Genomic DNA, 17,555 nt, shown 5'->3' with positions numbered 1-17,555 from the left:
CTTTTTACATTAATTATAAAAGTTATTTATTAATTATTTACGATTTTTTTATTTTTCATTTTGTTTATTTTTTTTTAATTTTTATTATTAAATTATTATAAAAACGACAATTTGTTATGTTTGTAGCGTATATTACTATACAATTTTGAAGTTTCTTTTCATTTTTAAAAATTTTAATAACTTTTTTTTTTTTAATTATATGATTTTGTTATATATAATTTTTAATAAAATTCTTATTTTCTCCTAATAAATAATATAATTTTTTATTTTTTATTTATTTACTTTTTGATTATTTTCTTCTTTTCTTTTCATTTTATATAACTATGAGTTTTTATTTTATTTGCTTCATTCTTTAAAACTTTCTATTTTTTTTTTTCTTTACATCTATTTTTTAAGCTGAAGGCCGTTTTTTCTTTAATCTTATTATCAATTATATAATATTTAAAAAAAAAAAAAACAAAAAAAAATAAAACAAAAGGTAGATAAAATATTATAGAAGTAGAAAACAAAGAGCAAATTATAACAAAGCAAAATAATAAAATAAAAATTAAAAAAATGTCATTTCTAAGTAGCCCTTCTACAAATCATATGATCACTAATTTAACGAAAAGAACAAATGAATTTCAATCAAAAATAGATAACATATTAAATAACATAAGCACAGAAAGCTTACCATTTCAAAAAAAATCCTTCATTTGTTGTGTTAATTGTTTTGATACATATAATACCGACTTTGAAACAATTGGAAAATGTGTTAATAACTGTCAAAAAGGAACGGAACGATTTGTTCAAGTAGTTCAGAATGAAATGCAAAATTTACAAAGTAATTTACAATCTTGTCAACAAGTTAGAAAAATAAATATAAATTCATATAAATATTTGTTATATATATATATATATATATATATATATATTACCATTTTTTTTTTTTTAGTCATGTTTTTATAAATACTCTCCTAATTATGCAAAAAGCAATGCGAATATAGATGGGCCAACTATAGAAAAAGAAATGGAAAGTTGTGTAGTAAAATGTTTTGATAAACATGAACCTATGCTACCAGAAATATCTGATAGATTACATAAAACTTTAAAGGAAGAAATGAAATAAAATAACTTATGAAAAAAAAAAATACTATTTAAATTTTTGATAAATTTTTTAAGATTATATCAACATTGTTATTATTAGTGTTTTTCTTTTTTTAAAGACTTTTATAATTTACAAATATAATATATAAATAATAAAATTAAAGAAGGGTTATGTATTTAAATATTATTTTTATTTTTAATAATAGAAATTGAATCTAGTATTGAAGGGAATATTGTCTTAATAAAAATAAATATTTTTAAGTATATAAATGTAAGATAGAAGTTCTAAATCCTATAATCCAGTATTACTGTAAATTTTTGTTTTTTTTATAAGAAATTTCACTATTTTATTAATTTTTAAATGATTTTATTTATTAAAAAAAAATACATTTTTTAAAATTTAAAATAGTTATTTTCCTATTTATATCATTAGTATTCATTTATTTTATTTCCCTATATTTCTTTTTTTTTTAAAAATTAAATTCTCTACATAATACATAAGCATTCTTTACATAAGAATAATTTAGTATGCATATTTGTATATATTATTCATTAAATATAAATACAGAATGCATTTATTTTTATAAATTTTTTTTTTTTTTTTTTTTTGAAATAAAAAAAAAAAACTAGAGAAAAAAAAGAATATAGGGAATAAAATTAACATTTAAAAAAATATTTTTTATTTTATTTTATAATAAATTAAAAGAGAAAATATCTTTTAATATACAAATTTAGAGATACAAAGAAATATAAATTAAATGTAACTTTTTATACCTGCAATATGGTGCTTAAAAAATTTTTTTAAAGAATTTAAGTAGATCATATATGTAGATACAGTTGTTAAATAACAAAATATATTACTTTTTTTTTTCTTTAATATTTTTTCTTTTTTTTTATATTTAATTTAAAATTTATTGTGTTTAATATGTGAAATTATTTTATCTATGCAGAAATACTTTTTATGTAGTATGCATTTTTAACTATATTTTTATTTGTAGGATTTATAATTTCTTCATTTTATATTTGTACTTTTAATTTATATCTGTAAATTCTTATTCATAATTTTATTATTTGCATTTTCTTTTTTATTATTTACATATATTTATATTTTCTCTTATTAAAATTAAAGGCTCATTCACTGTTTATTCTTTGAAAAATGTTCTTATCTTTTTTTTAGTTATTGTTTTATCATTTCCATTAACACTCTTTTTAAATATAATTTTTTAATGAAAATGTTTTTGCTTTTCTGAAATTTCCATTGAAATATTCCTTAATTGTTAAATCAAACTACATATTTATAAAAATTAATTTAAGCATACTAAATGTCTCTTTTTTTTTTGTTTTTTTTGTTTATAGAATTGTTATTTTAAGAATCTATTAATTAACATTCTAAAAAAATATATATTTATATATGTACTATTTTGTCTAATTTTTTTTTTTTTTTTGTATAAACCTTCTTATTTGTATGAAATGTTTTTTTTATATCTTCATTTTTTTTTTTTAACTAATTTTGTAGTATGATATATCGATTCATTTTTTTTTTTGTTTATTTTTTAATTTTTTTTTATTAATATGGAAATTACAGCAGTTAGGTATGTGTTAAGGGATAGGATAAAGAGCATTTTTGAAAAATACAGCAAATCAATAATTTTAAATGAGGAATTAATAAAAAAAAATAACATTGAAAGTAATGATTCAATAAAATGTAATAATTATTCTATAAATTATAAGCAAATATGTAATGATCAAGAAAATAGTCATTTTTATTACAATAAAAATTCTATTTTTTTTCCTAGTAAAAATTATTTGATAATTGAAAATTACACATCCGTTATATATGAAAATTGTGAAGAAAAAGTAAATATTATTCTAGCAAATAAAAATTTACCAGAAGGAAGGATAGAAATTCAAATAAAAGGAAAAGAATCCTTTATTATACCTTGCAGAATTTATAAAAATATTTTAAGTTGCTTCTTACCACAGCTTGAAAAAGGAATTTATCAGTTATTTTTTTTTATTAATAAGGAAATGATGCTTATAAAATTGTTACGTCCAGGGATAGAACTAACTGAGGATTCGAAATTTTTGTCACTACATGTTATTGAAATAACTGACTTTGGCCATTGCTTAAAAAGTAAAAGTGTAAAAAGTAAAAAGTATAATATTAGTGTAAATAATAATATATATACAAACAAAGAGCTTATAAAATTATACAATAGTATTTACAAGAATTATAAAGATGCTGTTAGTGAGAATAAAAGAAATTCAAGAATTGCAGTAGGAAGTGACTATAAACTTCAAAATATTAGTGAATTAAATTTTTATAATTTTCTTAAGTGCTACAAGGATGAATGTATTGATCATTCATTTAGAAAAAATAAAAATGAAATTGATGTAAACAATTTAAATTTTGTTTCCCAATTAAATTTAGAAAAAGGAATCCAGCAAAACAGAATACCAATTCTGTATAAGAAATTATTGTATGATAGTTGTATATATGAAAATAAAATGGCAATTATACATTTTCACTCAAAATTTTTCGAATATGATCCTTTTAATGTTATGTCAGCTCATATTTTTACAAAAGATACATTAAAAGATGGATACACTATTTTTGCTTTTAACTTAATACCTGTATTTCATAAAGAAAAAGAGAGGTCTTCTTATACCAAGGTAGATATACAAAAAGACATAGAAGAGAATAATTTATTTAATATGTTGAACAATACAGAAAAAATAGAAGAAAATAAAAAAGAAAATACAAATTATATTAGCACTTTATTAATGCTTAAATCAAATGAGACTAATTGCGCAGATGTAAGAATGTGGAAGTACATAGATACTATTAACTGTAAAAAAAATAATATATCAAATAATTTTTATATAAATAAAGATAGTTACGAAAATGTTTATTGCCCTGTACCTAAAGAATTAATCAATAATAAAAATGTTTTTAAAAAGTATTCCGAAGGACTCAAAATTTCTGAAAAGGTCAGCATTTTTTTTGAAAGTTGGAATGATGATATATTGCCTGTACATAAATTTGTTAATTTATTTGAATATAATTTTCCTTATAAAAAAATAAAAAATTTATCCAATTATATCAAAAATAAAAAAGATGATTTTTTATTATTTAGTGATTTTGATATAAAAAATAGCGAAAATAATAAAAAATATCATTCGATAATATTAAAAAATCAGAATATTCCAACTCCAAAAAAATCAACACCTAATGAAAATCAAAATAATAATGAATTAGAAAAAAAAATCTCACTTGAATATCTACTTAATAATTTTGTTTCTTTTGTTCTAGTTATTGAAGAAAAAATATATCACAGTGTTATTCCTATAAATAAACTTCTTTTATTATTTATAATTAACTATTGGATGCATTTTATTGGTATACAAGAAAAAAAAAGAATATATATATAATAATAGAAATAAAATAAGTAATTAAATAATTTTTATTTGTTTTATATTACCTTATTTCAATCTATACTTTATTTGGATAATTTAGCTATAATTTGTCTTATGGTAATTAATATTAATTTGTTTACACTTACATATATTTACATTGATTTACAATTAATTTATTTTGATTAATGCTAGTATATTTGTATCTTTTTTTATGTTTTTTTTTTTTTTTTGAATTCATTTTATTTTATAAATTAACTTATTCTTCTACATTGAATATATTTAATAAAGGAAATTCATCATACAAAATTATTTTAAATTTTATGCAAAAAAATAGACTAAGATATAATCAGATACTTTTAATATTATAAAAAAAAAAAAAAATTATGAGTTAATAAGTGTTAAAAATATTTAGATTAAATTTTTAAATGTAAAATTATAAAAAACGTATTTTGTTAATTAAAATGCTTTTGTGAAATCTTTGAAAAAGCATAAAAACAAAATTATTAAATATGAAATAGTTAAAGTTTTATTTTATGTAAAAGTTTTTTATTGATTCATTAAAAACATATTCTATGGAATAAAATTATTTAAAAAATAATCAAATATTATAATTATATATATATATATATATATATATATATATATATATATATATATATATATATCTTTTTTTTTAGCTTTAAAATAAAGACAAATATAATTTCAAAAAAAAAAAAATTATCAAAAGATAAAAAAAAAAAGTATAAATTAAAAAAGGAATTTATAATTTTTTAGGGAATTATTAAAATATATATATATTATATTAACATATATAAATATTATGATTTTACTGTAGTTCATATAAGATTATTCAAAAAAACTTAAAATTTAAATTTTACAATAAAACATAAAAAAGAATGCATATATGCATTTCTATATATAATAATATTAATTTTTTTTTTTTTTTTTTAACTAATTCACTAATAAAAATTATTTTGAAAAAAAAGCATAGATAAGTCGTTTAATTCTTCTTGTTCAATTTTATTTTTGAAAGTTAAATAATATTCTGCCTTTTTTATATTATTTAATTCACATGTAGGAATTAATTCTAATTTATGTTTTTTAAGTGCAATTGCAATAATGCATATAATTGATTTATAAATTTTTTTTTTGAAAGGTAAAAGAGGCCTATGAAATAAAAAAGTCCTACAAATATTTAAAATAATGGACGAAATAGAATTAATATATGTAGGAATATATTGAGAAATGTTGTATAAAAATTCATTTTTTCTTTCTCTTTCCACTTCATTTATTGATTTGGGAATAATAAATTCGTTCTTTGTAAAAAAGTGAACAGTATACTTTGAAATATTATTAGTAAATATATCCCATAAAACTACATATAAAGATATATTTTCATAAACATTATCTTTATTTGTGTTATATATATATTTGCTATCATTTATTTTCAACAATTCTTCTTTGTCAACATTTTCACTATCTGAACATGAATCAAAATCTACTGCAATATCTTTTTTAAAACTCTCAATATATTCTTCTCTAATTTTTTTTTTCTTTTCCAATAATAAATTCTGAAGTTTAATTTCATCAGAGTCTTCATTATTTTCATTTATTTCATCACTATTTGGTTCGTCAGTTTCATCATTTTGTTCATTATTTTTTTTGTTCATTTCATTTTCAACTTTTTTAGTGATCTCATTTTTAACTTTTTCATTAATTTCATTATCAACTTTTTCATTAATCTCATCAACTTTTTCAGTGATCTCATTTTCAACTTTTTCAATGATTTCATTTTCAACTTTTTCAGTGATCTCATTTTCAACTTTTTCAATGATTTCATTTTCAACTTTTTCATTAATCTCATTATCTACTTTTTCATTAATTTCGTCATTCTTCTTGTTATTAACCTCATTTTTTTCAAAACACTCAGTAATTTTCTCGTCATAGTCTTTTTTGTTTTCATTAAAAAAAGTAAATTTGTTCGTATTTTCTAGCAATATTTTGTTATGATACCTATCAGCATTTAAATTTTGGTTATTAATTTCATACTTGAAAATACTTTTACAATTTTCATTAAGAGTACACGAATTATTTACAATTATTTTATTATCATATCTTTTTTCATTTGATGAATTTAATAAAATAATTTTTTTTTCATTTTTTTCTTTGGAGTATTTTGTATTAATTTCATTCATTTTTTTTGATGCAAAATTTATTAAATCTTGTTTTTCATAATTAAAATCTATAATTTTTGTAGTGTCGAAAATTGTTGATTCAAATATATTATCGAATGAATATTTTTTGTTAGTGAACATGGAATTTTTTACTTCTTCATATTTTTTCTTCAATTCGTTATGTGAATTTCCTTTTCTCTCGTTTGTTTCGGTATTTTTTGTTTTATTTAAAAAAATTTCTTTTTCTTCAATATTTTTCTCATTTATATTTTCAGATATATCTTCATTTATATTTTTATTTATCATATTATGAATTTTATCAGTTGTGCATTCATTGAAATTTTTATTTATTACTTCTTTTTTATCAACTGTATGTTCATATACATTTGAATTATGTTCATTGCCTAAAACTTCAATTAATTCTTTAGAAAAATTTTCATTTTTCTTTTCGTTTTCTGTATCAGAGTTACCTTTCAATTTATATAAATAATCATCAAATTCTTGTATTAACTTATTACATGGACGTTTTCCGAAACTATATAAGATTTCTTTGGGTTTATCAAATGGTTCATTTAAAGTGTTGGAATTTTCTTCTAATTCTTCTATATTAAAATTATTTAATATTTTCTTTTCTTTAATCTCCTTTTTACTATTCTTTTTGTTCACTGAAATTTCATCAACGCAAAATTCATTAATACATTCATCTTTATAATATTTGTAAAATTTTATATCTTCATTAAAACTGACTTTTTTATTTTTTTTTTGGTTTTTTCCATTAATTATTTTTGTTTTACTTTTTTTATTCTGTAATATTATTTGGTTATCTTTATGTACCTCTTTATTTTGCTTATCATTTTTTTTTTCTTCATCTTTTTCTAGTTTTTCGGTAATATTAATTTTATCTTTTTGCTCAATTTCTTTTAAAATATTTTGATTATCTTTTATAATATCTTTTATGTTGTTTTTATATTCATCTTCTTCAATATCATTAGTGTTTTCTTTAACTACGAATGAAATGTGGCTAGGGGAGTTTTTTGATACATTTGATTTTAAATGATTATTTTCTTTCTTTATTTTTTTTTTTTCTATTTTTGAAGTGATTGTTTCATTTTTTTTTGATTCCTCATTTTTGATATATATTTTGTTATTTTGAATATTTACTTTATCAATATTATTAAATAAAAATTTTATATCATAAAATTTAAAAAAAGGAAAAAAAGTTAAAAACATTATATGAATAAGCTGGCATTTTTTTTTACAATCTAAGTTTTCTCTAGAATTTTTTGTTTTATTTATTATTTCTTTTAATAAGTGCAAATTATAATTCATACAATTAGTTGAGCAAAATAGATCATAATATTCTCTTAAATATATATTCTTATTTTTTACATCAATTTTATATTTACTTTTATTTATATCATTAAGAAATGTGTTATCACAAGCATAAAAACCGCACTTATTATAACTCCTCCTATTTATACAAACATCTATTAAATCACTCTTAGTAAAATATAGAATAATTAAATTATTTAAAAATATTAGCAAATTTTTTATAAAAATGTTTTTATCTGTCTTTATTTCACTTTCTGTATTTATATTAATATTTTTTTCATTATAATCATCTTTACATGACTCAATAACTTCATTTATATTAATTTTTTCATTATAATTGTCATTTCCATTTGTATCTTTATTTTCATCTAAGTAGTTTTTTTCTTGGTTTTCTTCATCATTATTTATTGTATTTATATAAGAACATATTTCCTTTATATTAAAAAAATCATCAAAATAAATTTTATTTTTCTTTTTTTTAGGAATATTTATATAAATAAGTAGTGTTTCTAATTTTCTATGATATATTTTTGACAGACTACTTATTTTTTTTTCTCTATCAAAATTTATTTTTTCTTTATCTTCACCCATTTTTTCATTCAATATAAAAAAAAAAAAAAACAAAAAATAACAAACAAAAAATTATTTAAAAATTTAATTTATAATATTTTTAAAATATTTATAGCATTTATTTAATATTTAAAAAAAAATTAAATTCATACAAATATATAAGTACATAAATAATATGCTTATGAAGAAAGAAAAAATAAAGTTGACTTATAGAAAGAAAAACAATCTTTTTTTCTATATACAAGTATGTATTAAAAAAAAAAATTTTTTAATTTTTATTATCACCTTTTAATATGTTTTTTATATTACAATTCAAAATTACAACTTAAAAAAAAAATATATATAGAAAGATTGAATTTTTTTAAAATAAAATTTTAAATATTAAGCACTACTAAAAAAAAAAAAAATAAAATTATTTTTATGCAAATTAAAAATTTACAAAATAAAAAATTTTTAAATTTTCATAAAATTACAAAAATAAAATAAAAGGAAAAAGGATATGCATTTTTTATTTATTATATGTTTGTATTTTTATAAATTAAAAAAAAAAAAGAATATCTGTGTAGTATAAGAGTTTCTTTAGATATACAAAAAGTTTTGAATTTATTTTTTATAATTATATAAAAAATCAACATATTTTACTTGTTTTAAGAACTAGTTACTAGCAATGGTAAAAATAAATATAGAAATAAAAAATTTTAATTTTCCATTATTATCTGATATTATTTTGTTTATATATATACATGTATATATATAATAGGTAGATATAGATGTTTTTTTAATTTTTTTTCTTTTTGAATGTGAATTTATTTCTAATGTATACACATATATTCTTACTTTTATAAAGGCATGCATTTTTATATAATAGTTTTATAAAGTAATATTATTTAACATTATTATATCTAAGAATATTCAAGTTAAATATATAAATATAAGTATATATCCAATATATATATATATATATATATATTTTTTTTTATTTCAGTTTTCTAATAAGTTAGGATTAAATTCAATTTTGAAAGATGGGTATAGGATTGTAAAAAATAATGAGGATACTATTTTAAAAAATATTGAAGCATGTAAAGAAATTAGTAGCATTATTCAAACATCACTTGGCCCCAAATGTATGAACAAATTAATAATAAATCATATTAATAAAAAAATTGTTTCGAGTGATTGTATTACGATATTGAAAGATTTAGAAATAAATCATCCTGTTGTAAATATTTTAAAGAAATTATCAGAAACAATGAATTATGAATATGGAGATTTCACAAATTACGTTTTTACATTGGCAACAGAAATGCTAGATAAAGCTAGTTTTTTAATTCAACAGGGTTTTAATACCAATGATATATTAAATGGTTTTTTATTAGGTTATAATGAAATAGAAAGAGTTTTACCAGAACTAGTTGCATGGAAATTAGAGAATTTTTACAATGAGAAAGAAATTGAAAAAGTTGTGAAATCAGTTATGATTACAAAGCATTTATCAAATAATTGCGAATTTATTGTTAGTTTACTATCAAAATGTATAGCAACATTAATGCCTGAAAAAATTGAAAATTTTGATGTTGATAATATAAGGGTATCTAAATTAAATGGGGGTAATTTAATAGATTCCCAATTTTTAATGGGTATGGTTATACCAAAAGAAACAAATGGAATAATAAAAAAAAAAGAAAATGCTAATGTAATTGTTCTTAATTGTGGATTGGAGGCAGCAACAACTGAAACAAAAGGAACAGTTTTATTACATAATGCAGAAGAATTATTAAATTTTACAAAAGGAGAAGAACAACAAATGGAATGCATAATAAAAAATATAAAAAAAGAAGGTGTTGATGTTATAATTGTAAATGGTGCTATTTCTGATATAGCTCAGCATTTTTGTGATGTACACGATATAATGACCTTAAAAATAACATCAAAGTTCGAAACATTAAGAATATGCAAATTATTAAATGTTTCTTCTTTAGTTCGATTAACTGCACCAAAACCTGAAGAAATTGGTAAAGTATCATCTATATATGTTTCAGAAATTGCATCAAAAAAAGTTACGATAATTAACTCGAAAAATAAAAAAGTAGGAACAATTATTTTAAGAGGAGCTACTTATAATTTACTTGATGAAGTAGAAAGATGCATACATGATGGTATTAATTCAATAAAAAATGCAATAAAAAATAATTCCTTTTTATTTGGTGGGGGTTGTATAGAAATACAACTTTGTGAAAGATTAAAAAAATTTGCTTGTCAGTTAAAAGGTGTTGATAATTACAGCGTAAAGGTTTTTGCAGAGTCTTTTCAAGTAATACCTAAAATACTAGCAACAAATTGTGGATATAACAGTACTGATGTACTAAATGAACTTATTAACGAACACAATAAAGGCAATACTGAATCTTGCATAAATATTAATAATAATTCTCATACTACATCAGCTAGAGAAAACAACATTTATGATAATTTCAAATGTAAAAAATATGCAATTGATTTAGCTATTGATGCAGTTCAAACAATTTTAAAAATTGATCAAATCATTTTAGCTAAACCCGCAGGTGGCCCAAAGCCACGCGATAAGAATCCAGATTATGATGAAGCCTTCTAGAAACTTCAAGCAAATTTTACTTATTTAATATCTTAATAAAAAAAAAAAAAAAAAAATTATATATTTTTTTAATTTCACAAGGAATACATCACAATTAAAAATTCGTGGTTTCTTAATTTTATATATTTTTATGACTTTATAATTTCATATTTTATTAGTAGCATTATTTCATTATTTATGTCGTTATTTTATATATTTTATTATTATTATTTTATTTATTTATCTATTTATTTTTACATTAAAAAAATAATACTTTTTTTTTCAATAGAAATAGTATTAAATGTAATGAACTTTTCTTTTTTTTATTTTACACATATATAAAAAAATATATAATCAATTAATATTTCTTAATATATTTTATAATAATTTTTTTTATTAATTCTTCAAACTTTCCAAAAAAGTATATATAATAAAATAATAAACAAAAATAATATATGTAGTACATAGTTCATTGAACAAAAAATTAGACTTTTTTTTCTAATATAAATAATTTTTTAAAAAAATCAAAGAAAAAAGATGAAAGAAAAATAGTAAAAGTATTTAAATTGATGTATATATATATAAAAAGAAACATGTTTTTGATGTCAACATTTTGGTATAATACGTTTTAATCCCATAATCCTAAAAAAAAAATAAAAAAATAAATAGCGTATTATTTATTTTATTTCAATATAAAAAAAGGTTCTACTATTGTTTAAATTACCATGATTTATTACTGCTGTCCCATAGGTTTCTGCTTAAATCTACTATTATTTTATTAGTTGTCTTAAAATCATTTGCACTTATGAAATTACATAAATTTATTATATTTTCATTTATCTGTTCATTAAATGAACCGTTATCCAATTTTTCATAAAGATCATAAACTTTTGCTGAAACATCTTCTGCCTTCTTTTTTATTGGTTCTTGTGAAATATAAATATTTAATAAATTATTTATAGATTTTTTAATAGATTCAATATTATTCCTACTCATTAATACCCCATTTTGCTCTTTAGTTGCTGTTTGAATTTTTTTGTTTTGGTTTGCTGTTGATTGGGTCGTTGAACCAAGCTAAAAAAAACCAAAAACCAAAAAACAAAAAATTAATAAATATATAATAGAAATATGACGTAATAAGAAAAGAAAAAAAAATGTTTGGGTATTTTTTACTTGTTGAGTTGTCGTAGGTATTGGCCATGGAACAGGCATTCCTGGGGATACTGTTAAAGCACCTGCTATTGGAGATGTTGTTTTAGTACCTTAAAAAAATATATATATATATAATATAAAAAATATATTATTTCATTTTTTTTTTTTATTTACCTGATAAAGATGAAGTATTTGATTGTAAGTGAAAGTTCATTTTATTTGTATTATCTTGAAATGAGTTTTGAAAATTTTTATTTTGCGTATTATTATGAGAAATAGATAATGCATTAGTTGATTCAAACGTTTGTTGATCGAAGCATTCTCTTTTACCAAACTGGTTTTCTTGTGGCTGAATTATATTTGTTTGTGTTAAATTTGAGGAAGGAGAAATGGGAGGGTTATTACTTCTAGGTGGTGGAGTAATATTTTGAAAATTTGAAAAACTAGGTCTATTATTTATTTGATTTAACGTGCTTGATGGAGGAACAACCGGTGTTACTGGAGAAACAATGTTAGAAGAAGGTATATTACTTTGTAATGATTTATTTACATTTGTATATGATTGGCTTAACATGGGTGTTTGTTGTTTTTCTTGATTTTGTTGTACTTTCTGTGATACATTAAAATTTGAAAATGTTGGTGGAGGTAAATATGTAGGAGTATTAATCGGAGTTGTATTAGATGGGATATTCGAAGGAGGAATATATGAAGATGTATTAATTGGAGATTGAACAGTATTTACATTTGTTGAAAAATTTTGATTTGATGAGGTTAAAAAGGAAGACCTATTAACTGTATTATTTAAAACTTGTGAATTATAATTAGTAGACGTTAACTGGTTTTGATTCATATGTGGGGGAGGTGGTACTTGTGAAATAGGCATTGGTGGTGGTATTCTTTGCATATTTTGTTGATTATACAACTTTGGTTGGTTGGGATTATTTGGCAAATTTTGTTTAAATTGCTGAGATTGAGTTTGATTGTATTGAAAGCTTTGATTATATAATTGATTTTGATTAAGTTGCTGATTCTGATTATATAATTGATTTTGAATTATTGGAGATGGTTTGATATCTACGACTTGAAATGGTAAAATAGGTGGATCAATTTGCTGACCTAATATATGATTGGCACTGTTAAATATTCTATCTCTTAATATTAGACTTTCTAAACTTTGATCATCTTGTATTAAACATAAAAAAGTCATCGCTGCCTTTAACCTTCCTGAATTAGCTAATAATTCAGCATACTGGTTAATCTTTTGATTCATTATAGGATTATATTGATCGAATTTTATTACCATTTTTAACACAGTCATTTTTTCTACTAAATCTTGTAAAACATTTAATAAAGAACCTTTTTTTGAAGGCATGTTATTCCATATTTCTACAGTTTCTGAAAAATTACATGCACATAAATAGCAAATAGATGCAGCTCGAATATCGAATTTTTCATTTTGCAATCTTTTAGCTAATGTTTCACATAAGTTATTAAAGTTGGGATTATTTATAGCATATGTGCATAAAATAGATAAAGCTTCTCCCCAAGATGATAAATCAATATTATTAACTAAAAGATCTAATTTGTTATCTAAAATATAATTAATATTTCTTAAAAAATTATCATTTTGTTTATTAATATAAATAGTTTTAGTTTTATGCCATAATTGATCTCCGCCAAAAGAAGCTAATAATAATGCATCTGCCATCCTATTTTTGTGCAAACATAGTTCTACAGCTGTTTCTATATTACCTACTAATACACACTCTTTTATAATAGATTCAATTCCTGAATTCCATTCACTAGATGTTCTTTTATTATCTAAATGATCATCTCTTGAATTACTGTTATAATCATCCTCATTTTCTGAATTGTTTTGAATACTTAACTTTTCTTTCGATTTTTCATTTTCTGTTTTTTCTCCTAATTCTCTAAAGAATTTTTCAGGATCTACATCGAAGGATCCATTCATTTTTTGATTATTATCACTCAAGTGGGAAGGAGAAAGATGATTATCGTTCATTAAATTTGATCTACTTGTACTATTATTGTAATCTCTATCATTATCTTCATTCAAATTATTAGATATGTCATTATTATTAATATCTTTATCTATAATATTTTTAAATATAAAACCTGGTTGTTTTCCTATATCATACATAATTTTTTTAATAATATTATTTATATCATATCCTAATTCTTTAACTATTTCTGATTTTTGAGAAGTGCATAGTAATTGTAAAATTTTCCATGTTAATTTCTCATGATCATCATCACTTTTCATTATTTTACTTTCACAGAATTCTATGTAATTTCCATTAGTGATATATTTCTCAAAGTTGTCTGCTTCAGATATTAACTCCATTTCTGTTGGATAAATATGACATTTAATTAAAAATTTATTTTCAAATTTTTTATTTTTCATTCTGTTTATTTCATTGTCCTCATTATTAGGAATATTTTTTTGTATATTTTGGATACTAGAATTAGGAAAAGATCCAGAGGAAGATGAAATAGAATTATTATTAAAACAACATATCTTTCCTCCAAACCCAAAGCATATACCAGATTCTTTTCTATAAAAATTAGGAATATATTTAGTTGTCATTTTATTGCCATTATTTATTGAATTTATTTGTATAGTATCCATATTAGTAGAAGATGCAAAAATATCAGGAATAAAAGGAGACCATTTAGAATATATATTATTAGTAGAATTGTTAATTTCATTGAAAATATCAAAATTATTATTATTTAAATACCAACATTTTGTAATGTCCTTACCTGATGATAATAACAAATTTGTATCAATATTACTAAAACAAATATTATTAATACCTTTAGAGTGCCCAATTATTTCTTTAATTGGGTAACTTGAATTCCGCAAATCCCATAATTGTAAGCAAGGATTTCTATCATCATCGTATGAAACTAAAATTTGAGTTGGTTGATTAGCTAGCCAGCATAAAGAAGAAGTTTTGGTTCTATTATGGGGATCTCTAAAACTAACTGCTGATTTTTTTATTTTTAAATCCCATATAACTGTATTACCATTATTTGATGATGTAGCTAAAATATGGGATACTTTTCTATTCCAATTTAAGCAATTGATTTTTTGTAAATTATTTTTTTCTAAATATGGATCATATGATGTGGGAGAATATATATTTTCAATATCAGTTATAAATAACTGCCCATCACTTCCTCCAGTTGCAATTAGATAATTTTTATGTCTATTAAATTCTAAGCAGTTTATAGAATTTTCATGAACATTTACTTTATTTAAGATAAAATTTTCATAATCATTATTTTTTTTTTCAAATAAAATTTGAGGATTCAACAAAACAATGTCTCCATTTGTAAGTCCCCCTACTATAATCCCTTTACTTAATTCTTCTTCATGTTCTGTTTCTAAAAAATTGTTACTATTTATCCATTCAAAACAGGTAACATACTCACTACTACCATTATTGTTTCCATCATTTTCAATTTTTAATGCTTCCTCAAAATTTAATTTATTTACTATTTCTATATTTCTAGAGTCATTGTTCAAATTGATATCTAATAAATATATATTATTATTTATATTATTATTATTAGAATATAACAAATTATGAGAATTAAAACATATTAAGTAATTTTTATATTCTTCAAAAGGACACCAGTCAAAATTACCATTTATATTTATGCTTTTTAAAGCCATATTATATCCAAAAAAAAAAAAAAATAAAATAAAATAAAAAGTAAAATAATAAGTTTACAATTTATATAACTTTATTAAAATTACTCACGTATCAAATTTCTTCTTTCAAATATTTTCATAATAAAAACTTGTTATAAATAATATAATTTTTCATAAGTTTCCTTAATATATTAACATTCATTTAAAAAAAATAAATACTTGAAATGAAGTAATAAAAAATAATAAAACAAAATACATGTATATATATGTAATATAAAAAATATATTTAATTATCCAATAAAAAAAACATTGTGTATAATTTTTTTTTTTCCCTAAAAACAATATGTTTCATACTATTTATTTTATTTTTATTTTTTTTTTTAAAAAGAATGGTATATATATGTACTAATTTTTTCATTTAATAAATATAAAACATATATATTTATGCAAAACTCATTTTAAAAAATTAAAAAAAAAAATAATTCACTCCACATAAATTATTATTTTTTAATATATATATATATATGCATATATAAATTTTATTAATTAAAAAAAAAGAAATAAAACTATCAATGTATATAAGTAATTTACTACGTTTAATCATAATATTAGATATATAAATATTTCCACGAAATATTATGTTATTAAGATAAATTAAAATAATAATAAGATACAATAACTTTAATATATGTGCAAGTTTTAATATTTATATTAAGTGTATATATCATGTAATTATACTTTTTTATTAATAATATTTTTATAAACTTATTAATGATTTATATATCGGAAGAAATATATATATTTACAAATATAATTATAGTATTAATATACTGATAATAAAAAAATAAAATGAAGCACAAAATTTATTTTAATTATATTATTATATAAATATTTTTATTAGATAAGTTTAAAAATATTTTTTAAAATAAATCTTTATAGTTATATATATATATTTTTTTTTCAAAAAATTTATAGATATACATACATAGTCTTTGTGTATTAAGAATAAAATATATATATATATTTTTAAAGTTTTTTTTTTTTTTTTTGTTATATATATTTATCAAATTTTTTTGATATTCATAACACATACTTAAAATAGAAAATGTGCAAAAAAAAAAAAAAAAAATATATTTATATAGATAGATAGGTTTAACAAAAAAGAAAAATGAATTTTGTTTCCATTTTATAGTGTAAGAAAATAAAATTTTTAAAATAATATAATAATGAAAACTGTTTTCCTTTTTTATTAAATGCAAACAAACATAATTATGAAAATTTAATTATTAAAATTTAAGATTAGCTAACTTTATGACATTATTCATTATATATATGTATATATATATAATTCTATAAATTTATTAAAGAAAATATAGCTTAATTGGTTATTTTTGAAATTAAGTTATAATTGAAAAAAAGAAAAAAATAATAAAACGTTTAAATTAATTATGAATAATTTTTTTTAAAAAAATAATTTTTTACTGATAAAAAAATTAGGAGTGTGAAAAATTGAAGTTATATAGATATCTTTATTCATAGTGAATGCAAAAAT

General features: G+C 19.5%; 5 protein-coding genes across 5 annotated transcripts; 3 read left to right on the top strand and 2 right to left on the bottom strand.

Annotated features, from left to right (window-relative positions):
* Window positions 1-555: 555 nt before the first annotated feature.
* Window positions 556-1,108, top strand: PRELSG_0406300 (conserved protein, unknown function; the record flags this gene model as incomplete). Its single annotated transcript, XM_028680201.1, has 2 exons — window positions 556-846; window positions 935-1,108. 2 exons carry the CDS (start codon window positions 556-558, stop codon window positions 1,106-1,108), a joined length of 465 nt encoding a protein of 154 aa, XP_028531722.1.
* A 1,550-nt stretch (window positions 1,109-2,658) lies between these two features.
* Window positions 2,659-4,518, top strand: PRELSG_0406200 (conserved Plasmodium protein, unknown function; the record flags this gene model as incomplete). The annotated part of the gene is made up of 1 exon (XM_028680200.1): window positions 2,659-4,518. The coding sequence occupies one exon, from the start codon at window positions 2,659-2,661 to the stop codon at window positions 4,516-4,518; it is 1,860 nt and encodes a 619-aa protein (XP_028531721.1).
* Window positions 4,519-5,462: 944 nt separating this feature from the next.
* Window positions 5,463-8,600, bottom strand: PRELSG_0406100 (conserved Plasmodium protein, unknown function; the record flags this gene model as incomplete). The annotated part of the gene is made up of 1 exon (XM_028680199.1): window positions 5,463-8,600. The coding sequence occupies one exon, from the start codon at window positions 8,598-8,600 to the stop codon at window positions 5,463-5,465; it is 3,138 nt and encodes a 1,045-aa protein (XP_028531720.1).
* Window positions 8,601-9,246: 646 nt separating this feature from the next.
* CCT8 (T-complex protein 1 subunit theta, putative) lies at window positions 9,247-11,190 on the top strand (the record flags this gene model as incomplete). The annotated part of the gene is made up of 2 exons (XM_028680198.1): window positions 9,247-9,249; window positions 9,565-11,190. 2 exons carry the CDS (start codon window positions 9,247-9,249, stop codon window positions 11,188-11,190), a joined length of 1,629 nt encoding a protein of 542 aa, XP_028531719.1.
* Window positions 11,191-11,774: 584 nt separating this feature from the next.
* On the bottom strand, window positions 11,775-16,024 carry SEC31 (protein transport protein SEC31, putative; the record flags this gene model as incomplete). Its single annotated transcript, XM_028680197.1, has 4 exons — window positions 11,775-11,811; window positions 11,894-12,243; window positions 12,343-12,431; window positions 12,496-16,024. 4 exons carry the CDS (start codon window positions 16,022-16,024, stop codon window positions 11,775-11,777), a joined length of 4,005 nt encoding a protein of 1,334 aa, XP_028531718.1.
* Between the last annotated feature and the right edge of the window lie 1,531 nt (window positions 16,025-17,555).

Source organism: Plasmodium relictum, assembly GCF_900005765.1.
Source record: "Plasmodium relictum strain SGS1 genome assembly, chromosome: 4".
In the NCBI taxonomy this organism is placed as follows: Eukaryota; Apicomplexa; class Aconoidasida; order Haemosporida; family Plasmodiidae; genus Plasmodium; species Plasmodium relictum.
This window is presented reverse-complemented; position numbering and strand designations above follow the sequence as displayed.